The following is a 27,005-nucleotide window of genomic DNA, read 5'->3' as shown; positions in this document are numbered from 1 at the left end:
GGTGCCAATGCTGGTTTATGGGAATTGAGGGAGCAGCAGAGCCTGGAGCCACTCTGGCCTCAGCAGGGAGTGGGGTGTGCTGGGGCCAGGCACAGCCATGGGCACAAAGCCAGTCTCACAGCCACAGCACCTGCTGCCAGCGTGGCAGGGCACGAGCAGGTACACCTTGCCAGAAGTACTTGATGAAATATTTTTTTTCCCTATAAAAGACTCTTCACAATCCATATCAAGCCACCTGGCTCCTGGGCAGGATGTCAGAGCTGGCCAGAGCCCTGTCCCCCTGCCCATCCCAGCACCCTGTGGAGCCTGGGAGCCAGGACGAAGAGGAGCTGGAGTGCAAGAGGGACTGAGGGCTCCTGGGCTGCAGCACCAGCCCAGCACTCCCCCAAAGGCCAGGCTGCCACCCCCACACAGCTCCCCCAGGCAGCTCAGACACTGTCTTAGGAGCAGGATAAAGAAATAAATTAACATGAAAAGAGCAAAGGAGCAAAACACTGGCAGGCCCGAGGGCAGGCAGCCCCCACAGGCCACAGGAGGGAAGGAGGGACAGGGAGGTGACAAAAGTGATGGCTGTGCCCAGGGCTCCACGTCCTCCCGCATGCTGATGGTGTCCTGGAGACGCTGCCCCGGGTCAGTTGTTGTTCATGATCCACCAGGAAGCTGGGGAGAGAGGGAAAGCAGGGAGGTGAGGGCAGTGTTAAACTGGGAATGGGGGTTTGGGGGGCAGGGATGGGGGACCTGAGCCTGCAGATCTCTGGCTCTAAAGCACCCACCCCCACCCATGGCATGGCCTGGAGAGGGGTGATCCCCTGAAGCTGTGGCAGCTTCTGCAGGAGAGCACAGGGAATGTGGTCAGCGGGACTGGCAAGCCAGGAGCAGCACCAGCAGCACAGGGTTCAGTCCAAATTAACCCACCTTTTATGGACTAAATATTCTACAAGACCCTGAGGTGATGCCTGGAAGCAAACTGGGGCTTGATATTGCTTCCAGTTCCCCACATCTGGTCACACTTCATGGGACCATGGGAACGTGCACATTCCCTGTGCTGGCCTCTCCCCTGCCCCAGCACTGCGCTGGAGCCCTGCATGCAGCCCCTGGGACTGACCCAGGAGCACCAGCCCTTTGCAGAGCGGGTTCAGGGCTCAGGTGGAAAACAAACGAGGCACCAGGTGTATTTGGGACAGATCTCAGCTCATCTGCTACCCGGGAAGTGTCCCTGCTCCTGCCTATCCCCACTGCACAGCACCCGTGGGCAGGGGACAGACCCCAGCTCACACAGCCAAACCTGCTGGGGACTACGGGTCTCACCCTGGCTTGAAAAACATTATTTAGGTCACCCCAAAGCAATCTTCTGCTTGGAGGGAGCCACGCTGCCTGCTCCTGCCCTGCTCCTGCCCTGCTCCTGCCCTGCTCTTGCCCTGCTCCTCCCTCTGCAGCACACCCGGAGCAGGACTGAGGCACCCTCACCTGGGAAGAGCATGGTGGTCAGCAGCTCCGGGGACTCCAGCAAGCTGAGGATGGACTGCTGGAAAGTCTTGCTGCAGCTGGACTGCAAGTGGCTGTAAAACAGCGTGTAGGGTCAGGGGGATGTGGTGCTGGGACCCCCCTGCCCACACACAGGGACAGGGCAGCTTCTGCACCCCCCAGCACCAGACCCTGCTCCTGCCCTGCTCCCCAAATCCTCTATCGGGGGTGTTCACCCCCGGTGAGCTGCAGATGGCCCCAGGGCACACAGGGCAGGGCAAGCAGTAGGCAGCCCCCTTGAGCCCCCCAGCACCCAGCCCCACACACGGACACTGTCCCACCTTCTCCACGAGGTCACATCCTGCCAGAACTCGTACAGGATGAAGCAGGCCTCGTCCGTCAGCTTGCAGGCAGAGACACTGTGGGGACAGAGAGACCCTTGAGCCGGGGCTGGGCAGGCTGGCACGGCCCTGGTACAGCCCTGGCATGAGCCTGGAGCGGCGTGGCCACACGTGCCCCAGCAGCCTGGGACAGGGGGGCACTGCTCTGCACACCAGCCTCACCACGAGGCTTCCAGAGCACAGTTTGGATGCATTCACAGTTTGTGAACAGCTCCAGGGGATCCCGAACCCAAATCCTGTTTCACAGCGCCCGTGTCCAGGTGGCAGAGGAGCTTCACAGCTCCTGCACAGGTCTTTGCTGCTGCCCAGGAACCAGCACGTTCTGTGTTTTATTATTCCTTACTCATCCTTAGCACGGGCAGAGCTCATCCTACCAGCCCCTCGGAGGAGGTGTGTGGCACCTGTCACCCTTCACACGGGGGGAAACTGAGGCACGGGTGCAGGAGCTGAGCTCACAGCACAAACCCGCAGCTCTCTGCCCCCAGAGCGATGCCGTTCTGCCAGCGCTGCTTCCCACATTCCCTCCTGCCACAGGAAAGGCTGGGGCTGCCCCCAGCCCGTGGGAAGGTGGGTGGGAGGCAGCAGCGGGGTGCGAGTGCAGGGCCAGGGGAAGCAGCTGCGCTCGGCTGCCGCAGCAGCAATTCCAGCTGAGGACGAGCCTCTCCTCCAGCTGCTGCCAAGGGCTGCTGGAGGGGGCCAAGCCCCGGGGGGACAGCACAGCGTGTCACCCAGCAGCTCTGAGGCTCCCTGCTCCCACGAGGGGCTTCGCCATTCCCTGGAGTGAACCAGGCCCACGGAGTCTCCCCGGGCTCGGCTCCAGCTTTCCGCTCACGTGCAGAGCCAGCCCGTGCAACGCCACCCCGCTGGCTCCACAAATAGCCCTGATGACAAAAACGCCCATCTATTCCAAAGAAAAAGCCTCCCATTCTCTCCGCCGCACGTGTCACAGCGAGCATCTTCCTTTTGTTTGCACTGAAAATGTGAATTTGTGCTGGTTGGAAGTGAAGAGCTGAAAAATGACACTTGAAACGGGAACGGCACGAACATTGCCGGCTGCAAGCGGCCTCAAGTGTCCCGTGGGAGAAGGGAAGCAGCGCTCAGGGAGCAGCTGTACCACCTCAGGGACAGGCTGGCAGTGCCGTGTCCCTGCCGGCAGAGCAGCAATGCTGGGGCAGCCTTGGCCTCACACAGGGTCAGCCTCAGGTGCTCCTGGCAGCTTCCCACACACTCCCCATAAATGAACGCCCTGCAGGAGCTCTGCCCTTGACCTTTCCTTCACTTTCGAGTCCTTCGGTGCTGGAGGAGCTCGTGCATTCGCTCACAGGAACACGCCACAGCCGCTCCTGCTGGCGTAAACCTTCCCCACTCCTTGCCAGGCACTGGTTCTTACTGGGGTGATAGTGCAGGGCCACCGCTGCAGCCGTGACACTCGTCCTGTCTGCAAGGTCCGAGCCCGCCCGTGCCCTGGCCAGCACACAAAACACTCCATACAAATCCTTGCGTCCCCCAAGGGTGTTAAACCCCTCATTTCTGGGGGAGCCACCCCCAAAGCACCCCCCAGAGCCCCCCACTTACTGCAGGCAGCTGCTGTGCCCGGCCGTGCCCTCGGTGTAGGAGCGGAACGCCTGCCGGAACTCCTCGATGCTGCTCGTGGCCACCGAGATCTGCCTCTTGGCCACCAGGATGTGCTGCCGAGGGACAGCGCGGCATCAGGGGCTGGCCTGTCCCCTCCTGCCCTCCCTGCTCCCACCCTGCTGTGCCATCCTGTGGCACCGCAGCGGCTCTGGCACCACCGCTGGGGGACAACGGGGACACAAAGGGGCTTCTTCCCACCTGGACAGGTTGTCTTTACAAGGACCACACCAACAGGAGATGCTCCATCCCCCGGTGGGGTCGGGGGTCCTGCTTTGGGGCTGCTGCAGTTCCCAGTGTGCTTCCCCCAGCACAAAGGGGCTCGGGGACCCCTCCGCCTGGGTGTGTGGGCGCTCAGAGCACCCCTGGGGGGTTTGGGCACTCACAGAGTTCTGCCCTGCTCTGGGCTGCCTGTGGGCACTGCCTGGAGCTGTCAGGGACATGAGGGAGCTGCGTTTGTCCCGTGGCTGGCCCCACAGCCCTGAATCCCACCCTGCTCCATCAGCCAGAGCTCCCCCATGCCGGGGCACAGAGGCAGCGTGTGTGTGACAGGAGGCACCTGCAAACCACGAGGACAGGGACAGGGACTTACTGCATCCTGGCCTTTGCACATGGCTTCGTCCTTCAGCGGCTCCAGGCGTGGGCTCTGCGTCAAACACCAGGGGAAAAACGAGGTTACTGGGAGAGCTCAGCAGCAGGAGGGGCTGTAACCCAGGGGACAGGTGGGCACCGCTCCAGGGACACTCCCTGTGGTACCTGGGGAGGGCAGGGCTGTGCCCTGCTCATCTGTGGGGTCAGTGAGGCCCGACTGTCTCGTCAGCATCCTGGGGAAGCCAGGAGAGGGTCACCAGAGGTGAGGGAGAAGGGGGGCTCTGCAGACTGCAGGGCTGGTGCGTGGGTGCAGCTCTGTGACAATGCCAGGGCTGAAGAGGGGGGCTGCTGGCACAGGGGGGTCTCAGCACTGCTCTGGCCATGCCCAGGTGTGGGGCAGTCCCAGCCACCCCCCTTGGGCACACACCTTGCACTCCAGCTTCTCGATGAGCTGCTGGAGCCTGTTGATCTGAGCCATCCACTGGCTGCTGTCCTCGACACAAACCCCTGCACGGCAAAGGGCACAGGGATGTCACCCAAAAAAAGCTCTGTTTTGTCATTGCAAAAGCTTGCTCAACACCTCACAATACAAAAGCTTCTAAACCTCTGATTTAATCCAAAAAAATTGGGTTTTTTTCTACTGAAACTTTTCCCACTGCCTAAGAGATACAACATCTCACAGGAGCTCCAGCTGGCATCTGGGTGAGATGCTCCAGGCTCCATTCTGGAGAAGCCCTCACTGCCCAGTGCTGCTGCAGATGTGGCACTTGGGGACATGGGTTAGTGGTGGCCTTGGCAGTGCTGGGGGAATGGTTGGACTCGATCTTGGAGATCTTCTCCCACCTGACTGATTCTGTGATTCTGTGCTGGTCCCACACCCCCTCCAGGCTGCAGCAGGGCACAAACAGCCCGAGGGACAGCAGGTACCTGTTGTCAGCATCCCAGAATAGGGGTCTGTTGGGGACAGGCAGACGTTCTTCTGTCCCCTGCGCCCACACCGCCTCCCTGACCTCAGGCCAACCAAAGTCTCCGATTTCTTGATGTCCTTTCTGGAATTTAAAAAAAAAAAAAAAATGCAAAAGGAGGGGTTGAAGTCATTCCTAGAGGTGCCAGCTCTGCAGGGGGCTTGGAAAGGGCAGATCTCGCTCCCGGCTGTCCCTCCCAGTGCGGGGGTTGGGGACAGGGGGACCGGCACGTCCCACCCCGTTACCTCTCCCGGCCCGCCTGCTCCTCCACGGTGTCCACGGCGCACTCGAGGGACGCCTGCAGGGACTGCAGCTGGTGCATGGTTTCCCGCAGCAGGAACCGGGTCAGGAACTGCTCCATCTTCGAGGACGTCTCGTACCTCTGGGGCAAAGGGGAGAGGATCTGTCAGATGCCTCTGGCTCTGCGCAGGGGCACACCTGGGCAGGGGTGGTCCCTGAAGTAAACCAGATGGGGTGGATTTCAATCAGATTTTTTTAGTTATCACTAAAAGTGATGCTTTAGGGCAGAAGTGACGCTGGAGGGCAGAAGAACCCTCGGGGTGCACTGCCTGTGAGATCACAAGGGGAGTGCACGCATGGTTCCATGAGCACTCCAGCCCCAGCACCCACAGCCCTGGCCCCAGCACTCCCAGCCCTGGCCCCAGCACTCCCAGCTCCAGGAGCCGTGGAGGAGGGCAGATGGACACAAGCCACAAGGTAAAGAGCACCTTCAGGGACAGCCCCCAGCCCCAGGGAAGGCTCCAGGGCTGGCACAGCATCCCTTGTGCCCCCCGCTCACACACTGCTCTGCTCACTCCAGGGCTCTGGGACAAGGCTGGGAGCCTGTAGTGGCCCCCCAGGTGCTGGCAGCTCCTTCCAGGGACCCACCCACCACTGGCACGCCCGGGCAGGGGCTGGTTTCATGCCCTCTCTGCCCAGGGAGATAGCGCCAAGCCTGTCTGCTTCCATGAGAGCTTCCCTGATGAATTTCTGATGTGTGCTTACACTGGGGGGCGTAAAGGTGGCTCCAGAGGGGCACATTAGAAGCTCTGGAGAGAATGAAGAGGTCACCTGGCCTGGAGGGTGCCCAAATAGTGGGTCAAGAGGAACACCATGCCACAGGACTAGGTCTGGGAGGCACAGAGAGCTGGGGAAGTGCTGGGACACACACACAGAGGCACCCCAAACTCCTTCCTTTCTTTGCTAGCTGGGATCACAGATCCTCTTGGCTCCTCTCCATGTGCTATGGGCTCTGCTGGCAGCAGCATTCATAGAATCATAGGATGTTAAGAGATTGAAATGGACCTTAGAGATCATCCTGTTCCACCCCTGCCATGGGCAGGGACAGCTTCCACTGTCCCAGGTTGCTCCAAGCCCCATCCAACCTGACCTTGGACACTTCCAGGGATCCAGGGGCAGCCACAGCTTCTCTGGGCACCCTGTGCCAGGGCCTCCCCACCCTCACAGGGAAGAGTTTCTTGCTAATATCCAACACAAATTTCCCCTCTTTCAGTTTGATCCCGTTCCCCCTTGTCCTGTCACTACAGTTCCTGAGGAAGAGTCACTCTCCCTGCAGCCCCTTCACACACTGGGAAGGTGCTGGGAGGTCTCCACACAACCTTCTCTTCTCCGGCCCCAAGAGCCCCAGCTTTCTGAGGGGAGGTGCCCCAGTGCCCTCAGCAACTTCATGGCCTCCTCTGGACCTTCTCCAACAGTTCCATGTCCTTCTTATGCTGGGGAAACACAACCGTGCACAGTACTCCAGGTGGGATCTCACAAGAGCAGAGTGGATGGGGAGAATCACCTCTTCTTACCTGCTGGCCACACTCCTTTGGCCACAGCCCACTTGGTCCAACCACTCAACTTTCCTGTCCAGTTTTCACTTGCTTCCTTAAAACCACCTGAAGTTCTGTCCTTGCGCTGTTAGAAAGTCTCCGGGGATGGAGACAAGGCACCCAAGGAGGGATGCTCAGTGAGACAGGGAGCAAGGAGACAGAAGGGAAGGCTGTGACGTACCCAGACACTTCCGGAGCAGACACTGCTGTCCTCCAGTGGGGCTGAGCCAGCCTCCTTTGCAGAGCACCTACCTGAGCCTGGTTTGCCCTCACAAGACACCTCTTGTCTCACTGCAGGCTCTTCCCCTGTGCCCAGCGTCCCTGCGGAGCGCCAGCCATGCTGAAGCCCGCAGTGGTCATAGACAGCGGCAGCCACTTCACGCGGGGGGGCTTTGCTGGCCAGGAGCAGCCCCAGTGCGTGCTGAGGACCGTGCTGGTGCATCCCCGCAGTGCCCAGCAGCACCTCCGTGCCACCGAGAGCACGGGTGGCTGGGCCGCAGCACCCCTGTCCTACCCCCTCAAGCACGGCGTCGTTGAAGACTGGGATGCCATGAGAGCCCTGTGGAGCCACCTCTTCTGCTGCTGCCTCAAAGTGCCCCCAGAGGAGCATCCGGTGCTCCTGGCCGAGTCCCCGTCCTGCCCCGCCGCCGACAGGGAGAAGGCGGCCGAGGTGCTGTTCGAGGGCTTTGGGGTGCCCGCCCTGCACGTGGCCAACACCGGGTTCCTGTCGCTCTGCGCCCACGGCAGGGTCACCGGGCTGGCCGTGGAGGCCGGGGCCGCAATGTCCCACGTCACCTCTGTCTGCGGGGGCCGGACCCTGAGGAAGGGCAGCCGCTGCCTGGGGGTGGCTGGGGAGCAGCTGTCCAGGCACCTGCACCGGCTGCTGCTGGAGAGCCCCAGGGAGCCCTCGGTGCTGCAGGCCCTGACGAAGGCGGCGCTGACCCGGCTGAAGGAGCAATGCTGCTACGTGTCCTTGGACTACGAGAGAGACCTCTGGGAGAGAGGGTCCCATCACCCAGCCAGATTCCAGACCCCCGACGGGCACTGGATAACCCTGGGCAAGGAGCGCTTCTGCTGCCCGGAGCCGCTGTTCCGGCCAGAGCTGCTGCACCACAGCTGCCCCGGGCTGCACCAGCTGGCCGGGCAGAGCCTCCAGACCGTGCCTGACCACGCCAGGAGGCACATCCTGGGGAACATCGTGCTCTCAGGCGGCTCCTCCATGTTTCCTGGCTTTCCCGAGAGGATGTGCTTGGAGTTGAACCTGCTTTTCCAAGGCGCAGGCGTCCACGTTGAGGTCCTGGCAAACCCCAAGCGGGGCACAGCAGCCTGGGCTGGGGGCTCCATGGCAGCCTCACTCACGTCCTTCCAGCACACGTGGATGACAAAGGGCGAGTACCAGGAGCACGGGGCCGAGTACGTGCACACAAAATTCCAGTAGAGAGGTGGCAGCCATCCCCCGCTGTCACTCTGCAGGAGGAGTGACTCCGAAACACTGCCCTGCCCCGGGCACAGCTGCAGCAGCGGTGCCTGAGCAGCTCCTGCGCTGCTGCACGGCTGCAAAGTCAATTAAAGAGCCCCAAAAGAAACAAAGTGCTTCTCACTGACACTCCAGGTTATTTCCTATCCACCGTCTATCTAACAAGGGTGTGGCCCCTCGGGATGGAAAACATTCGGGGCTCATGCCGGGGATCCAGGCCACGCCGACTGTCTGCTCTGGGTACATTTAGTCAATCCCAAGGCTCCAGGCTGCATTTTCCAACAGGAAATACAGCTGCCAGGATGAGGAAGGGGCCTTCTCCAGCTGTCAGCACTGCAGGACCCCCAAGGGGAGCCACGAGTGCTGAAGGAAGGAGCTGAGCAGGGGAATGTCCACCCAGCACCTGCGCTGCAGCCACTTTACTACGGGAGGTGATTTCTCATCCTGGCACGGGAACAGGTCAGCACTGGGTAAGAAAGATGAGCTGAAAACCAGGGAACTGCATTCACTCCTTGCAATTTTGGTCTAAAGGTCATTTGGTGCTCCAGGGAGCCGATTCAGCTCCCTGAACAGGCATTTTCTCACCTGGCTTTGCTGCTGCCTCGCTGAACTGACTCAGCTCGGCAGACGATCAGAAAAGGATCCGAGGGTGCAAAGGAAGCAGCTGGGGAGCACAGCCCAGCTGTCACAGCAGACTCCTGTCCCCATGGGCAGCCCCGGGCCAGCTCCTCAAGGGACACAGAAACCACAGGATGTCACCGTGAGCACTGAGAGAGACAGGACCAGCAGTGGGAGGTCGGGGAAGGAGCCTCCACATGATGCAGAGGGCTGGCGTCCACCAGGAGAGGTCAGCCCCTTTCCTCGACAAGACCAGGAGACAGACAGGAGCAGCATCCTTGCCTTCCCCACGGTGTCCTCGTGTGGCCCCAAGGCTGCAGCACCCGCAGCCAGGCTGCCCTCACCCCCCCAGGCTCCATGAACCATGTCCAAAATCATGTCCAGCAATGCTACCCCACTACTCGGGTCAAATATTTCCAATTCCTGCTGTGTTTCTCTCCAGCACACTGAGGATCTGGAATTCCAGAAGCTCTGCACAGAAGGATTTCATTGTAACCCTTCCACTGCTGGTGTCAAAGAAGGGGGGCAGTGGGGAGGGTCCTGAGCCCCTCATGGTTTTCTGGTTGCTCTGTGCCACCAGCCCAGTCCAGGAGCTGTATCTGACTGGGCTGGATGGGAAGGGGAAAGGGAAAGGGAGTGGAGATGATGGATGTTCATCCCCCAAGCTCTGGGCTCATGCTGGAGTCAGCAAAGGATGGTCACAGCTCCCCCCCCCAGCACCAGGGGCCAGGGGTTTTTATCCCTGCTGGAAAATGAATCTCATTTTCCTGCCTCAGGAAGAGGATGGCAGCAACACTGACAAGAAGCAGCTGGAAACTGAGTTCCAGCTCTGCATCTCCAGCCTCTCCCCGCCAAGCACCCCACCTGCCCCAGGAATGGAGAGCTCACGGCTGGGGACCCCTGCCCACCCCTTCCCCTCCTCATCCCAGGGTGTGCAGGCACTAAAATCCCTGCCAGCACTGCCTCTCTGTGCCCACCCAACTCCTGCCAGCCCGGACACACATTCCCTGCTTGAAGGGGAACAGAGACACTCCAACCTCCCCAGGACACAGTTGGAGTGAGTGAGTCCCCAGGGGGGCACAGCAGGTACATTATTCACCCACCACACAGCCCTGCACAGTCCATTTCACTACCCAAAATCCAAATGCAAATGCTGCCATCCCTCTGGCCACACCGAGGGCCCTTCCCCCAGCAAGCAGCCTCTGCAGCTGTGGGGTGAACGAGGTGTGCTCCCACCTCCGAGGTGTCCTTCCAGCCCTGCCACAGCCTTGGCACACGGACGCTTCCCCTCGTGTGGGGGATGGATTCTTCTCCCCGAGCACATCACTCCCCTTCCCAGGGCCAGGCTCTGGGATAAGCACCAACCCAGCACTGCCCATCCTCTCAGCTTCCACCCTGAATGGCCTAAGCCTCACATCCTCCACGGATGGAGTTTTATGGCAGGAGCAGAGCTGCTCTCACCAACACCACATTCAGCCTGCCCCGAGCCTCACAGCTCACCCAGGTGAGTCCCTACACCCCAAACACACGGGCACAGGCACCAGCGTGGGGTGACAGCCCCCAAAATCCCCTCCCAGCCCAGGGCACGCTGTGCTTGGAAGGGATTCAGCTGCAGAGGGTCCCATGGGGACAAGGCAGCACTGCCAGCTGCCTCCTGCCTCTCGCCTCGTCAAACACAGCACGCCCAGGGGAACGTGCTGCAGGCAAGGATGGAAACAGCCATCCCTCAGGAGAGCTCCAAATGCTGCTTCACCTTCTGCATCAACTTGGAAAATTTCATGCCAGGGGAGAGAAAGAACTGAAAGTCCGGCCCCCATTGCATGCCTCGTTTTGGGGCAAAAAACCAAAATCCTCTCATCAGGTGTAGCACAGAGGTCAAGCCCTCTGTTGTCAGAGGTTCAATAAACTCACCAAGCACAGCAGTTTCTGCTCATGGCAAAGGCCCATGGGGAGTCACAAAGGAAATAACTCAGCAAGCAGGAGACAAGGAATTCTGGTGGTGCACTGGTATTTCAGCTCTGTTTACCCCGATGAAAATCACCACGTTGCCAAGAGCTGCTACAATTCTGCTTTTGAGGGGTTTTATTGGTTTCTTATGATGATAGTTAAGCTCAGGACAGAATGGAAGGGGTGGCCACATAATTCCTGTCAAAGGATAAATAAGGCTGCCTGGCTTAGAGAGGTATTTATGTGAGGGTTTGCAGTGTTTGCTCACTGGGAAATGGAAAGATTTCAGCATACAGGCTCCCTGTGAGAAACATCAGACTGTTTTCTGAGGTATTTCCACCGCTCACTTCCTACCCTGATGCAATTATATCGCAAACATGAAGTCCAGCCACAAAATAAGGGGTAAGCAGCACACTACAGCACAGCTATCACGTTCTATTCTACAAATAAGTGGGAATGACAGAATTTGGAGGAAAAACCCTCTCTTCTTGACAAGGCATATTTTCTTTAGTATGTTCCTACCAGCCCAGTGAGGAAGGATGGAGGCATGGGAACCCCTAATGGTTTGGTTTTCTCCTGCTGACCTGTAGATCCATAAAAACAACCACGAGCAGGTTTACTGCTCACACACACACACAGAGCTTCCTGCAGTAACTGCAGGCCCACAGGACAAACCCAGCTCGTACTTCCCACACTTTATCCCAGGGTTTATCCTGACAAGGTGCATGGGAGCAGATCAAGGAGCTTGCCAGCCAGGAGACAGGCCAGTGATCCATGCCAGGTATCCTGGCCCGCAGTGACAAGCAGAGAGCTGGGAATATTCGATACCAAAAAGGCTTCTGGCAGCACTGCTTCAAACCACAGCTCCCAAATACACCCACAGCACATTCCCTCCGAGCTCCTGTTTCCTTATCTCCCTCCTCGCTGTAGCTCACTGGCATGGTCTGAGCAATCCCCCACGGAGCTGCCCAGGCTCTCTGTCTGTTTTCCTGCTCGTTTTCACATTTCCAGCTGTGGGTCCCTGGAGGATGCAGGGCTGAGCAACACCGTGGCTGCAGCAGTGAGGAACTACTGGAGATGGATCATGCCCTAACTAAGGGATGCTGTGGTGAGAGGCAGCTCAAGCAAGAGATTTCCTCCTTCTCCTAGCCAGCCTGGGCATCACTGCCTGCTCCAGAGTCAGGCAAAGTCCTCAGAAATACAGCCTGGGAAGAACAGGCAGGGACTGCAGACCCTTCAGCAGGGCTCTTCCAGTTCTCGCAGTGCACAAGCAGCTCCCTGGGATGAAAATTCATCTGGTTCTTCCATGAGGCTGCTCTCTCTGCCAAAGTGGGGCTCTCAGACCTCAGAGAGGTGTTTGAACGAAAAGAATTGAGGGGCAGGTGTAATTTGGGAAATCTGTTCTCTGCCCTGGCTCACAGAGGTGTGAGCTTTGGCTAAAATCCAGCCCATTAATCCCATAATAACTCAAGCCCGAGTCCAACTCTGGAAATACAAATGTGGGAACATATTCAGGTCCCAGCAGGTAGGAATGCAGCATTTATCATCTCTGGCAGCAGTGGCAGGTATCCCACAGCTCTGCAAGAGCCCTGCCCACTCCTGCCTTCTCCCCAGCTCAGAGCCCAGCACAGCAGGGGAGTGCAGGGAGATGATTCCCAGCAGGATCAGTATCTGCCCTGGGGCACATCAGGGCTGGGATCAGGGCACCTCATCAGCAGAGACCTCTCCTGGGTGAGAGCGGTGCTGGGAACGCTGGACTGCCCTGGCTCTGGGCAGATCCAAACAGGTGGAGAAATGAGTCCATCGAAATTTGTTTCAACAGGAAAAACCTGCTTCTCTTTTCCAGGGAACACCGGTAGCACCAGAAACTACGGAGTGAAGGAATGCATCACACCAATACAGTGACTGTGCTGTCCTTTGGAGAAACGCGTGACTACACACATTCATTACCCAAAAAAACAGGACAGAAAGGAACTGAAATAAAGCACAGCTCTCTGGAGAGGATTCCTCCTCTCCCTCTGGACTTGTATTTAACAGCTGTGAGTGGGGCTGGGGACCTGAACCAACGAGAACATGCATTTTCAAGAGATTCCCTCTCCTGGCATGAAATTTCCACACGTGCAGGGAGACGCTGCTGAGGCTGGCTCTGGCCAGAGCAAAGCTCAGAGAGGGACTGACACTGCAGAGGCACAAACACCGCTTTGATGAGTGTGGGACTGACCCCCCTTTTCCTCTCGGTCAGAGCAGTGTTCACACGGGTGATGCCCCTCATCTGCTTCGAGCAAAGCACCGAAGGCACAGAAAGGGTCTTCCCACGGCTCAGCACCAGCCCAAGCACGCAGCTAAACCATTTAACATACTTCAGGTGCAAAGGGGGCTGCTGGTCCCTTTCCCCACTGTCTTCATCCCGACGCTGCCCAGCACAGCCCTAATTAGCAGCCTCCAATCTGCTTCCCACCAGCACAAGCTGCGGGGAGAGGGAGGGAGAGCATTCCCGCAGGGATGGACGCTGCACCAGGCTGGGAGACAGGGAATTGCAGAGCTCCCGCCCCTCTCCTGCAGCCGGGATTTGGTGCTGGGAGCACTGGCTGTGCTCAGCACAAGCTGCTGGGGGGTCCCTGCAGAGCAAATCAACCCTGCAGTGCAGATTTTGGACCACGCTGCAGGGTGGGAAATGCTTTGTTTTGGCTCAGAACTCAACACAGACTCTCGGGGATGCTCCCAGAAAGTGTCCCTGGGCAGGACCCTCCAAGGAGCTGCTGGAACAGCCACTGCCAGAGCCCTGCAAGGAGGAAGATGATGTTTCCAGAGCACAAAAGCTTTGGATTTACCCTTGTCCTCCTCGGCCTGGGCTCCCCATCCTCCAGGCCCTGTGCCTGCAGCACTGCCCCCACACGCAGACAACCCGAGCACGCCCAGGCACCCCCTTGATTTGAGGGGTTTGCTGCCTCCGACCCCCAAATCTCACACTAAGAAGCAGCTGCACTCCCCACAGCTCCAATTTCACGCCCACCTGCCCTGCTGCCCGCCCTGCTGCCCGTCCTTACCAGCTTGGTTTTGTCCATGGCTGCCAGCACCGCAGCGTTGAGGGTTTCCAGGGCGGAGAGCACGTTCCTGTATTCCCCCAGGTACGCCGAGAAATAATCTGCAGCACGAGAGAACACCATGGTCAGGCTCCTGAGCACCTCCATCTCTGCCTCCCCTGCTCCTGCTCCCCACACACAGCCCAGAGCTGCAGGGGGGGCATTCCCCTCCCTTTCCAGAATCATTCTCCCACTTGGGCTGAAATGAAAAGTCCTTCCTTATCCCCTTGGGAAAAGCACCTCTGTGCTGGGATTCAGGCCCAGGGACTGCCGATGGCAGCCAGTCCTGCCCGGCTCAGACACACACAAGCCCCACCACGCACATCCTGGGGAGGGGAAGCTCTCCAGGGCAGGAACATCTCCTGACTTACCACACAACTTCTCCGTGTCCACGTTACTGCAAGAAACACACAAAAAAAGCTCCTGTTAGATAGTGGGGCTGGTGTGGGGGAAACAGTGGTGGTGACCAGGGGTTTGGGGGCTTGTCTCGAGTCCCAGCAGATTTACTGCTTGCTCATGTATTTTCAGAAGGGTTTAGAAAAACAAGAAGCTGTACAGGTTCAGAGCCAGCAGCTCAGGAGCCATTCCCAGCCCCTCAGCACCTCTGCTGCAGGGGCTGAAGGAGCAACAAAATCGGCTCCACCAACATCTCCTGGAGCTGGAGTGTGCTGGGAAAGCATCTGTGACAGCAGGGTGGGGTTGGGATGGAGATGCCCCACGCCCCTGGCTGGCAGCCCCATTTCTGAGCCCTGGAGCTGCTTCTTCAACCCAACCTCTTCCCCCAAAGATGGGAAGCATCCAGCCAGGGCTCCCTCCTTGTTTATCCTTGACCTCAGCCCAGCTCCTCCCCGTGGCACCAGACGCCCTCCTCCCCCAGCTGCTCCTCCTCCTCTTCCCTGCCCTCAGAGCCCCGGTGGTGTGGGGCTGCCTGGAGGCTCCCGGGGGGCTGGATGGCTTCACAGCCCACCACAGCGGTTTTTCCTGCCCTGAAGGTCATTAAAGCAGGGATCTGGCTCCAAAATCCTGGAGGCAGAGGCCAGGCCCCCACCTCTTTTCACTAACAGAGAGCATGGCACTGCAGAATCCACCCTGGCATCCCTGCAGGGCTTGGCCAGGTCCCTGCTGTGGCTACTAAAGGTGCTGCTGGGGTGGGGAGGGAGAAGGAAATGTTCAAAAACAGGCACAGGTTTTGGGGATGGGTTTGCATGGTGCTGTTGCATCGGCTCAGGCAGCCAAAGCCACGGAGGCAGAGCTGCTCTCGATGCCCAGCATCACCCAGAGCCTGCAGGGACAGACCCCAGGATATCATTGATTCAAATCAGCCTCTGCTCAAAGCATCCTGCTGCCTCAAAATCCCCTAGATGGTTACAACCATTTTTAATCCTGATTGGGAAAGTAGAAGAGAGCCCAAAAGAGAGCTTTTTAAGTGTTTAAGTGCTGTCACACATGGAGGAACCGGCGGTACCTGGAGTTTGCCAGGCTCCAAGCACAAGGAATGCTGCAGTGCTGCTGCCCAGGGGGTGTGAAACCACGGCCACATCACCCTGTCCCCCCTCTGACACTGCTCACAGGGCAAAGGGACAAAAACACCCCCGTGTAAAATTAGAGGACAGTGTGCAAAGTGTCCAAAATTCCATTTACGGTGAAATAATCAAGGCAAAATCTCCCTACAGTTTTTCCCAAGACATCAAAGGCTGGTTTCTGCCTCTCTCTTTCTTCTGGGCTTCCACTTGGTGCACTTCAGCAGCAGGCAGTGGCTCAAAGCACAGGAATATTTTGGTGTGAGGGGTGGCAGAGCCAGGGCAGGGGGACTGCAGCCCCTCTGCTCCATAACTGCATCTGGAGCCTCTGCAGGCAGCAGAGAGGGGCAGGGTGAGGCTGGGATCCAGCTCAGCTATTTTAAACACAGAGGAGCTGATTTAGGCAGGGCTCTGCACACTCACCTGGCACTGCAGGCACTTTTTTAAGTGGATAAAAAATCCGTGTTTCCCTCGAGACTCAATACAGATAAACCTGCAAAACCACAGCCCCTTCCCCTGGCAGCTCCTCTCCATCCAACTTTGCTGATCCCATCTCTGAGCAGCTCTGCTAGACAGAGACACTGGGGTTTGGAGCACCAGTGCACACTGGAAGAAGGTTTAGCTCCTTCTTAATTGCTCCCCTTCACTTCTGGCAGCTGCCTGGAGCCTGCAGAGCTGCTGCAGTGCTGCAAGAGCCCTGGCACTGCAGCACCCACAGCCCAGCCTGTCAGACCTGTGCCCAGAGCTGTCACTGCAGGGAGCCACTGGTTCTCAGCTGAGAGAAGGGTAAAAAGTCACCGAAGAGGGGACATGGACACCTCCTGCACACGTTACCCTGCATTTGCACTGGTCCCAGTGAGCACCTGGGGCTGGGACTGGTTTCAGCAGGAACAAGGAGCCACCAGCTTAACCCACTGCCAGCCCCCACCTTGGTGCCAGCAAGGTGTGACGAAGAGCTGCCATCAGCTCCCACCCTGTGGCTTCTAAGGAGAGGCCAGAGGTTATTGATAACTCTTTATATGTCTGTTTGCTGCTTAAAGAGAAATGTTAACTAAACAATCACGAAACCACTAAACACTGAACCAATCAAAGACATCTTGGGGCAAAAATCATCCCTCTGGGAGCTGTCCAGGGGAAGACCTGCACCCTTCCCTTCCTGATGCAGCCTGTTCCATCAGCAGCCCTGCATGGGAACCTCTCCCCAGGTCCCTCAGCCTGCAGCAGCCCCCAGGGCACAGGCAGGGGCGGGACAGAGCCCAGCAAGCAAACCCCAGGGCTGCTGGTGCCATTCTCCTGCTACCAGAATTCCCACAAAAAGCCAGGAGGAGCTCATGTAAAGGACATGCACACCAAATCCTGACCCATTCTGCAGGGCTGCCAGGGGCAGCAGGCTTTTCTCTGCTCCTCTGCCATTCCCACTCCAAGAGAAGAGCCATCCTCTGCCTCCAAACCACTCCTGAGACTCTCCACATTTCCCACAGCCGTATTTTGACTGTGCTCAAACCACTGATTAACTGTAATTAAGCCTGAACTGATGATGAAGGATCTTGTCATCATTATGCTGTTGGGATTTTGTCAGAATGTGCCTGGAATTTATGCAAGAAAACAGCAATCAGCTGCAGAAACGCAGACGGGAATTTTTTTTTTATATATTTTTATCATTTATCATGTTGGGAACCTCCACTGCCATCACAGATCTGGTTTCCAAACCTTTTTTCATGTGACACGGAGTGTTTTCAGTCACTCTCCATCATCCAGGGACTGGCAGATGCTGTGGCTCTGAGGCTCTGAGTAAAGAGAGGGGAGGGAATTCACTGGAATCCCTTCTTCCAGAGAATCACAGGCTTGAGGTTATTTCCACTGAGAGACTTTAAGAGCCACCAGGTCAGCACTTCCACCCCTTGTGGCTCCAGGTCAAAGGCTCTGAGCAATCTGCACCCAATTCCTGAACACTCTCATGGAAAGATGGATTTTCCAGACCTATTTTTCCAAATCTCCCCAAGAGGTGCAGGACAAAAATGGCTTGGGGTGACCTGATCTTGTACTCCCTATCGCTGCACTATGCCCAGAAATTAGTATATACACCTTTCTATGCTTTTAAACTGAGCCTGAGTGGAGAGAGATAAAAACCCTCAAGGACACAGACAGAGATAACACACTCTCATTCTTGGCTTTTTTTTTTGGCTTCTGCCTTCTGCTGTGGTAGGAGAGGAGCAGAGAGGCACCCTGCTTGCTGCTTCAGCCAGTTTTTTGGGGTTTTTTTTCCCTCCAGAGAGCTGAACTTGTTTTTTCTTGGAATTTCGGATTTTTTCCCTTTTTCTGCTGGACTGCTTCAACATCAGAGCACATCGGGAGGACTTTCCAACAGGCACAGAGGGCCTGGCCCTGGGCCAAGCCCCAGCTCCGAGGAGACCAACAGGAGGACTCGAACACTTTCCCAGGTTTTTTCTCCACAGCGAGAGGTTTTATTATTTAGCATTATTTTCCTTTTCCCGTGTGTTTGTTAAATAAATAGCTTTTATCTCTTTCACTTTCCTTCAAGGAAAAAGTTTAATTTTCTTCCCAAACCTGGCAGGGGAGGGGTGGTTTGGAACCTGCCTTCTCTCAGAGGATATATTTCTAACTCTGGCCAAACCAGCACAACATAAAATCCAAACACCACTTCCATGGGCAGGTTTCACAGTGCAGGCATCCAGCCCCTGCAATACCACAGTGTTCAGTCCAAAGCCCTTTGTAACCAAATCTCCATGAACTTGTCCCAGTGACACCCTGGGATCTGCTGCCATCCTGGTGACACCCCAGGATCTGCTGCTGTCCCACCCAGCTGGGCTGCAGATGGACACAGAGAGCAAACCACACAGTGTAACTCTCCAGACGCTTCTGGATGCAGTTTGGAGCTCTCATCCCTCCAAAACCATCAGTCTCTTCTCATCCAGGCATTTCAGTGGATGAAAATGCTCTTTTTTCAGGAAGATGAACCTTCCTGTGCCACTGCCAGAGCTGGTGTGGAGCTCTGGACCAGCCAAGCAAAACCATGGACCTGCTGTTGTACCAGCTGCCGTGCAGAGCTGAGTGTGGTTTCAACATGAACTTTTAAATGTCACAGAATTAAAGTGAGGGGATACTTTATGCTAAAATGGAACCTTATCCTGAAATGCAGAACAAAAAACAGCCTCATGTGGAGATGTAGAATCTGAAGTGACCCCACCAGAGGTGTGGGATGCACAGGCCCCAGCATCCCACCTGAGTGCCAGGGGGGTGAGAGGTGGAAAGAGGAGAGCGTGGGGCTTTGTGGAGGGAGAACAAGTACTGTGGGAGACCTCTGAAATATTCATCTCCCCAGCTGTCAGCTCTGGGGCCCAGGGGAGCAGCTGCACATTCCAGCGATGGGTGAGGGTCAGGATGGGTCTGGGCAGTGCTGGACACGTAGAGGGCCTGGGAATGAAGGTCTCTGTTACTGTCCCTCCTCGGGTCAGGCTGGCAGGGACAAGGAGACACCAATTCCAGCCTAGACCTGACAAACACAGCACCAAATGCACCTGCTGGGTTGAGGGTGAAACTTTCCCATCATCACAAAAGCTACGGGACAGGAAAGCAGCACAGCAGGTCTGTCTGTAGAGCTTGTAGCTGCTTTCCAGCTTTGGAACACCCTTGAACCTGGCAGCAAATTTTGGCCAGCTCTCTAAAACATGAAGCTCCTGCCAGTGCAAGGCAAGCCCAGGAGAGAGGGGCTGTCCAGCCCCCCACCATGGGGACATCAGGGCACCAGCACAGCCCTCACGACGCCAAATCCCGCACACCCCAAACGCGGTGTTTCCTACATTTGCTGGAAGCCACTGAAGGCAGGAATTTGGAAACAGCTCTGTCTGAGGGCTCCTTCTGCTCTTGGTGGCAGGAAGAGAACAAAGACCCAGCGCTCATGCCCTGCTAATAGATGTCACCAGCTTGATGCTGCCATTGCCACGTTGCCATAGCTACGGCACCCTCGTTACGGTAACGAGCTGTGGGGGCACCGCTGCAGCCACGGCTCCCCTGGCAGCACAGGCCCCTGTCAGGCCAGCTCAGCTGCTCCAGACAGATGGAACAAGCCTGACCTGAGGGCAGGAGATCTTCCCTGTTCAGTTTTGAGCTGGGTTAAAGCTCCCAGCTTGGCTCCCAGCTTTTCCAGGGGAGTTGTGGCTCCAAGATCACCCCAAAAATGGACCAAGAGGAAAGGAGCATTTCCAGAAGAAAGGGAACACTCGCTGCCAACTTCCTGGGATCACAGCCCAAAGAGACAGAGAGGTTTTCAGGAGACACCTCCTGCTGCCCACATCCATGAGCCCAGCTGGCAGGACAGGCAGCAACGGGCAGCCAGGCCCCAAGGAAAGCAGCACAAGGCTGCCCACACCTGCCCACTTCTCTGCCCATCACTGCAGTGGGAGCTAAACCCAGCTCCGACACCTTTGGGTCCATCATTCCCACTGCCCCGGTCCTGAGCGGATGATGATGCTGGGTGGCTGCTCTTGGTGGCTGCTCTTGGTGGCTGCTCTTGGTGGCTGCTCTTGGTGGCTGTTGGCATCTCAGGGCCTTCTGTGCCACTGCCCTGGCTCCCTGCAAAGCCCAAATTTCCTCGCCCTGCTGGGGACCTGCACCCTGGCCAAGGGTGTCCGAGGTGCAGGAGATGCTTCCTGGGCTGCTGGGGAAGTGGCACGAGCCAGAGCCAAACCTGCCACCCGGACTGGCAGGAAGCTGCAGCCCCTTGTCCCCCAGCAGCACCCCAATGTCTGAACAGAGCCCAGCCATGCAATTCAGCAGCACCCAGTTCCTCCCAGAGCCAGGACAGACATGCCCATAGCAGCCAGCCGGGCAGACGGACCCCAGGGAGGCCAAAAAGTACCCAAAAAGCTGGGATGAGAATCCCAACTGAGCCCAACAGAGTCCTCTGGATACCACCACTCACGAGGAGACCAGAGCTAAACACAATTCCTTCTCCTGTTCTTTGGGGCTTTCTTTTTTTTTACAAGTAGCTGGCCTAAATTCCCCGTTACATGAACCTGGCCCACTTGTGTGGAAAGCAGCTCTTATGTAAGTGAAAAGCAGTTCCCTGTGTCAGTACCGGCAAAGTCTGGGACTTTGCACAGTCTGTGCCTTGTCCTCACACCACCACACGCCCCTGCAGACACACAACCTGCTCCATGGGCTGGGTATTCCTGGAATACATCTTCCAAACCGAAAAAAAATGGCATTTTCAATGCTTGCTTGCATTGTGGAACTGCAGTAAATCCAATTGCTGCTCCCAAAATGTCTGACTGCTCTCAGCACCAGTGCTCGCTGCTGGTGTTCAATGGGTTTGAACACCTGCCTGTGGCAAGAGGTGGGTTTATCTTACCCCGACTATTTATCACACCCGCCCCCAGACGTCCTCCATCTCCAGTCAGGCAGTTTTAGCTTCTCCTGCATCTCCTCCGTGCCACCACGGTACTCACTCTGAGTGACGCCTGTCAATGCCGCTGAACAACTCCCACAGCTCCTCCGAGCTCAGGATGCCATCAGCAAAGTAGTTCTTGAACTCCTCAAATGACAGCTTCCCATCATCTGCATTTAAATAAAAAGGAAGAATAATTATATATCTGTGGAGAGCAGCATCCCGGCCCCGGCGAGCCTCCAGCGGGTGCGTGGGACGCTGGGCGTGTTGTGCATGACAATTACAGATATCTCCCTGAAAGCGTGGCCCACCAGCCCATCAAAAACACTGGAATTGCAGGTGGGAATTTCAGCCCTTTCCAAAAGCCCCCTTTGCTGTGTTCTCAAAAATGCACGCAGACTGTCCAAGAACAACCAGCACAGTGAGGGCAGCATCGGTTTTCACGGCAAGAAAATGCTCTCCATTGACTCAACAGCTTTTTCCTTCCTCTCTGTGGAGGACTTCAGCTCCTGGGCTGCACTGAGATCTGCAATAAATGCATCTCCTAGAGCCTCCAAGCTACCATGAAGGAGAAGAGCCCAAGAGAGTGTGGGAAGCCTCAGGGAGACCACTTGTGATTTTGGACCTCTTGGTTTATGGGTGCTGAATTAAAAACTGAGTAGCAGAGCCTAACTCCCAAATGCCAGGAGCTCCAGGGGCACCCAGAACCAGGATCAGCCTGTAAAACCCTGGACTGAGCACGGAGACAGAACCAATCCTGTGAGGGACAGAGCAGAAGCCTGACAGCCCCTGGGCCAGGAGAAGGGCTTGGAAGGGGCTGTGTCCTGCGTGGTGCACGGATGGGGAATTGGGGGAGCCCATTCCCCAGCCCCTGGCCAGGCCCTGGGATCCCGGTGAAGCAGAAAAGCATTTTCCTCCCTCCCTCTCTCTTTCAGCCAAACCTCCCAGTGGGAACGAGCCACACTGCTTCAGCCAGAGCCAGGCAGGGAGGGGGAGGCAGCAGCAGGAACAAAGCACTCACCGTTCTTGTCGGCTCGCCGGAAAATCTGCAAGACAAAACACAACAGGGCTCAGTGTGGCAGCAGGGAGAGAAGGGCAGCTGAACAGTGAGCCTGGCAGCACCCAGCACCATGGAAAATCACCTCCAGGAGCTCAGGGAGCCGTGGAGAAGCCCCAGCTGTTGGGGCTGCACAGGCTGCTCCAGAAAATTCTCCTTTGCCGATGATTAAACCCATTTCTTGCCTCTAATGCACAGAGCCCTTGGCCGAGCGAGCCCAGCACTCACATCGAGCACCTTTCAGAGAACACAGAGGCGAAGCAGAAAGGACTTTGCTACATCCTTGTGATAGCAACTGTTTAATTTTTCAGTCCATTTATATGAAGGAACATTAAGTATAAACCCACTCCATAAGGGAGCACTTTGTGCAGCACCAACACTCAACCAACCTGCACCGAGCAGCAGCTCCTGCCCTGAGCTTTGCAACCACCCCTCAGCACAGCCCTTCCTGCAGCACCTCGGCGTGCACACACACCGTAATTAATTATTAATGAATTAATTAATCTGTAACATATTCTGCCACAGAGCACAGCTGGAGAGCTGCTCCAGTTCAGGGTCTCAATGCAGGTTCCCAACCACGAGGCTCCTGCCCACGACCCAGGAGAAAGCTGGGGCTGCTCATCCCTGCCGGGATCTGTTTCACCAGTAATTATTGGAAGGTCTGGGGCTGACTCCAGTGAGGAACAGCATCACTTCCGAAGCCTGGGAATGTTTTCCCGGACCAAAACACATGAGGTTTTGTCCAGCGCATCCTAATGGAGTCAAGGACAGAAAGTTGTCTATGTGGCAACTCTCATTTATATCATCCTGGGTGATGAAGAAATCTGCAGGTCTGAAGAAAGATTAGGGAAGAAAAAGGGCCGGGAAAGGAGACAGAACTTTTGTATTCTTGGCCACAGCCCACCCCGGAGCAGGCAGAGGCACCACTGCCCCCTCTGCCCCCGGCTCCTCCTGCACTGCCCACCACCAGCTCTGCTGCATGTTCCGAGGCTGCAGACCCCCATCCAGCACCAAAATCTCCCTGAGAAACTGAAGTAAAGTAAGAGCTGCCCAGGAAAGCCCCCTAAGCCTCTGGCTTGCAGCTGGACAGAGGCTTTTCTGGTGCTGGAGCTCCCTGGTTCCTTCCCCGTGACCGAAAGCAGGAGCAGGGACAGCTCCTTGGAGGATGCTCTTCTGAACAAAGCGAAGCGAGCTCCTCCTGCCCCGAGCTGCTGCAGGGCCCGGAGGCTGCTCTGGGCCGAGCAGCATTAGGTAACCATCCCCCCGGGATTCCAGCCGGCCTGGCTGCTTCCCTGGCAGGAAAGCAGGGCGGGCACTCCCTGAGCACCACACAGGACGTGGTGGATGCACTTTGGAGCTGAGATAGGAACCTGCAGCTCCCAAACAGTGGTGATTTCTCTGGATTTTAAAGCAGAACTTTCTCCAGGCTAATGGGTTCCTTGTGGGGTCTCACGGCTGCAGGGGCAGCACCCGTGGGTCTCACTTGTCTGTGCAACCCTGCCAGGGACTCTCCATCAAGGGAGAAGCTTCGTCCTGCAGAGCTCTGTGTCATCAGAGGGACGCGTGGCTCATGCAATGACACCTGTATGGCTCCAGATGTCACGGAGGCCACCTAGCTCATCCCACGGACAGTCAGGTGTCACCCAGGCACTGGGTGCAGATTGGAGCGACGGCAAACATTTCTCACTCACAGGCTGGCCTTGCTCAGCAGGGTTTATCTGTGGGCTCAGAGGGAGAGCACAATTTCAGGGAGGATCCCCTGGGGATGAGAAGGTCTCTAACCCGGGGTGAGCCCATCCTGGGTTCAGCAGGAACCTCAGCAAACAGAGTGGATGCCTCTCCCTCACACACAAGGCTCACTGCTCCAGCAGGGAGTTACACGAGCCAGTGCACACACGACAGCTGTCTGGAGCTCAAAATAAACGTGGCACAAGCAGGGAGCTGTGAGAGCCCCCCGAGGCAAGGCCACGTCTGCTCCAGAGCCCCTGGGAATGGCAGGGCTCTGCACTGCCCGGGGCGAGCCCGTCCCTGGCTGACCCCAGGACCCAGTTCGAGCCAAGCACAAACAGCACAGAGCCACTTCCATGCTCCACAGGGCGAATCCTGGCCCCTCCCTGGGCACAGGCACATGCTCAGTGATGGCAGGTGAGCGCTGCTCCCAGTGCGGACAGCAGTCCTGGGACAAAGCCAGGGAAAAGTGATGCAAAGCCAAGCTGGGAATGGGATTAGGTCTGCGTGGGCTGCTGGAGGGCCCTACAAGCAATCCCTCTCTTGCCTCAGGGCGGACCGGCAGCCTCAGAAACACAGGCACACTGCTTGGAGACCGCGATGTTTCCCTCAGCCCTCGGGCTTGGGTCCGAGCAGCCGCAGCCTCACCCAGAGCCCGCAGCCGCAGCCACGCTGGGACTGAGGGAAGCGGCACCGAACCAGCATTTATTTGCAGGATACGCAAATATTCCCACACGCACCCCGGGAAGGAAGGAGATTGTAGGATTTCTCCCTGTCTGCAGGTCTGGAAGCAACCGCGGCTGCCGGACAGGCAGCCAGGGACAGGCGGCTGCTGGGGAGGGACAGCTGCCCTGGGGACAACGCGCTCACCGACCCACGGCGGGCTAAGGCAGGCTGCAGCCAGGCACCGGCATAAACGCCGTCCTTCCTGAACCTCCCGTGTCCCGGGAGGGGAGCGAGCAAGCCCCGGGCACCAGCCTGGGGGACAAATCTCGCCGAGGCTTGAGATGCTGCACAGGGCGATGGCAGCACTGCGGCTCGTACCGCGCCTGCAGCGAAGCGTCTCAGGCAAAGCCCTCCTCCTCCTCCTCCTCCTCCTCCTCCTCCTCACTTCTCCCAAAGGCAGGAGGTGTGCAGGTAGGTCCCAGGGGAAGCAGCAGCCACCGGGATCTGTGGTGGGCAGCGCTGCCGGGAAGGCAGGCAGGGCTCCTGCCCTGCTGCCGTGGGATGCTCACCCCCACAAGCCTGGGGGGCAGCTGGACACCGGCCAACTGCCCAGACCCAAAAGTGCAGAGATTAAACTCACCCCGCCAAGCTCTGGAGCAAAGGTGGGAACAAAGGAGTCACAGGGTAGAGGAAGAGAAGCCGTCAGAACCCGGAAAGCAGCTGCTAGCGTTGTTAACATTTCCCATTTTAATTGCCTTAATGACACCCTGAGGGATAGATGTGCGACTCAACGAGTGCCCTGAGGAGCTGAGCTGGAACACAGCTGTTACTACCCGCCCCCTCCAGCCCATCTTCCCTCAGCCAAGTAATTAGTGCGGTTAATGATGCTGCCTGGAGAGCCCTGCAGCCCGAACCCCCCCAGGCAGGAGAGAGACCCTGACCCTCAGCTGGAAGCTGCGAGCAGCGCCACGGCCGAGGGAACCGCGCTTCCCAGCGCCTCCCCGGGGACGCCAGGAGGTCTTGGACTGGACCAGACGTGGCAGTCACCTTCCCAAAGTGTTGCCCAAGATCTGCTGTTCCCCTTCTCTGGGATGGACTGGGACACGGGGGTGAACGTGGATCGGGACAAGACGGAGATGACAGCTGGGAGATGACAGCTGGCACCGACCTGGGCTGTGCAGGTGCCGGGGCACCACCAGCCCTCATCCTTAACCCTCGCTGGCTTTCTCCTCCTCAGTGCTGCGGCAGGGCAGGGGCAGCACCTCTGTTCCCATATCTCCTTGGTCCACAGGGTGACTTGGAGCGCAGTGGTGCCGGACACTTGGGAATGCCAGGGCTCTCTCACCAGGGAGATTTGGGCGCTGTCCACCCGACCCAGCTCACAGAACACAGCCAGGAGCAGGGGGGCCGAGCACCAGAGGTGGGCTCTGGCCCGGGCTGTGCCACTGGCCCCGGGGAATGGCCGGGATGCAGCCGCCTCCCCCAGAGACCCGGCGCGGCCGTGGCCTGGAGGGGACGCGGTGTGGCAGGAGGAACTGTGCCAGCATCTCTGAATACAAAGACAGCCACCACCTGCATCTTCAACTCCCCCGTGCCGCCCGCAGCCGCCAGGATGCCTGGGCGACCTCCAACCTGCACGGAGCATCCTCCTCCACAATCCCGGAGCGTCAGGAGCGGGCAGGGACAGGGACTGCATCCGGGGGCTGCTGGATCCCATGGCTGTGAACAGCTCCAGGGAACCTTGTACAGCGTTCTTGCCAGACACAGCTCCCGCTCCAGGAGTCATGACAGCCAGCTCTGGGTGATGCGTGGGCTGTTTCTAGCCACCCAGAGGCCCAGCATTCAGCCGAAGGACACGACACCATTATTTAAGCCATCACGACCATGCACAGCTCCGGCTTGGCATGGCCGCAGAGCCTCTGGCGCATCCCTCGGGCCGGTTCCTCCCGGACCAGGCGGGAAGGAGCCTCACCCCGACGCCCACACGAGCCGCGGCTCCCCGAGGGGAAGCACGGCGGCCCCGGGGCTGGGCAGGGGTGCGGGGGTCCCGCCCGCGGTACTCACGTCGTGAAAGATGGGCAGCGGCTGGCGGTGGGGCTTGGGGCCGCGATCTGCTGAGAGCAGGCACACGGCCAGCAGCTCGGCACACGACATCATGGTCCCGCCGGGTGCGGGTGCTGCGGGCACCGAGGGCGCGGGGCCGTGGGCAGCGGTGCGGCGCCGGAGGGTGCAATGCCTTAGGGCGCGGTGCGGAGCCTTGGGACGCCGTGCGGTGCTGTAGGGATGGGTTCGGTGCGGTACCGCGGTGCGGTGTCGTAGGACGCGGTGCGGTGCCGTAGGGCACGGCTCGGTGCGGTGCCGTAGGGATGGGCTCAGTGCCGTAGGGATGGACTCGGTGCTGTAGAGATGGACTCGGTGCTGTAGAGATGGACTCGGTGTGGTGCTGCAGAGATGGACTCGGTGCGGTAGCAACGGCCTCGGTGCGATAGGGATGGGTTCGGCTCTGTTCGGCTCGGCAGGGATGGTTGGGCTCTGTTAGGCTCGGCTCGGCAGGGATGGTTGGGCTCGGCTCGGCTCGGCCCGGCTCGGCCCGGCTCGGCTCGGCTCGGCTCGG

The 27,005-nt window shown here is 58.0% G+C and overlaps 2 protein-coding genes across 3 annotated transcripts; one reads left to right on the top strand and one right to left on the bottom strand.

The window, feature by feature from the left end:
- Positions 1–36: 36 nt before the first annotated feature.
- NECAB3 (N-terminal EF-hand calcium binding protein 3) lies at positions 37–27,005 on the bottom strand. 2 transcript variants are annotated; one of them, XM_069034069.1, is made up of 13 exons: positions 26,456–27,005; positions 21,962–21,986; positions 21,002–21,110; positions 14,385–14,410; positions 13,978–14,075; positions 5,299–5,435; positions 5,016–5,137; positions 4,516–4,595; positions 4,090–4,143; positions 3,441–3,553; positions 1,806–1,883; positions 1,468–1,559; positions 37–660 (listed from the first exon to the last, which is right to left on the bottom strand). In XM_069034069.1, the coding sequence occupies exons 1-13, from the start codon at positions 26,546–26,548 to the stop codon at positions 632–634; spliced, it is 1,056 nt and encodes a 351-aa protein (XP_068890170.1). In that variant the 5' UTR covers positions 26,549–27,005; the 3' UTR covers positions 37–631. The 2 variants fall into 2 exon arrangements, with proteins under 2 accessions (XP_068890170.1, XP_068890171.1); XM_069034070.1 differs by lacking the exons at positions 21,002–21,110; positions 21,962–21,986; positions 26,456–27,005 and adding an exon at positions 14,616–14,697.
- Positions 7,129–8,326, top strand: ACTL10 (actin like 10). Its single transcript, XM_069034509.1, has one exon. The coding sequence runs from the start codon at positions 7,226–7,228 to the stop codon at positions 8,324–8,326; it is 1,101 nt and encodes a 366-aa protein (XP_068890610.1). The 5' UTR covers positions 7,129–7,225.

This window comes from Aphelocoma coerulescens, chromosome 20 (genome assembly GCF_041296385.1).
Source record: "Aphelocoma coerulescens isolate FSJ_1873_10779 chromosome 20, UR_Acoe_1.0, whole genome shotgun sequence".
Classification (NCBI taxonomy): Eukaryota; Metazoa; Chordata; class Aves; order Passeriformes; family Corvidae; genus Aphelocoma; species Aphelocoma coerulescens.
This window is presented reverse-complemented; position numbering and strand designations above follow the sequence as displayed.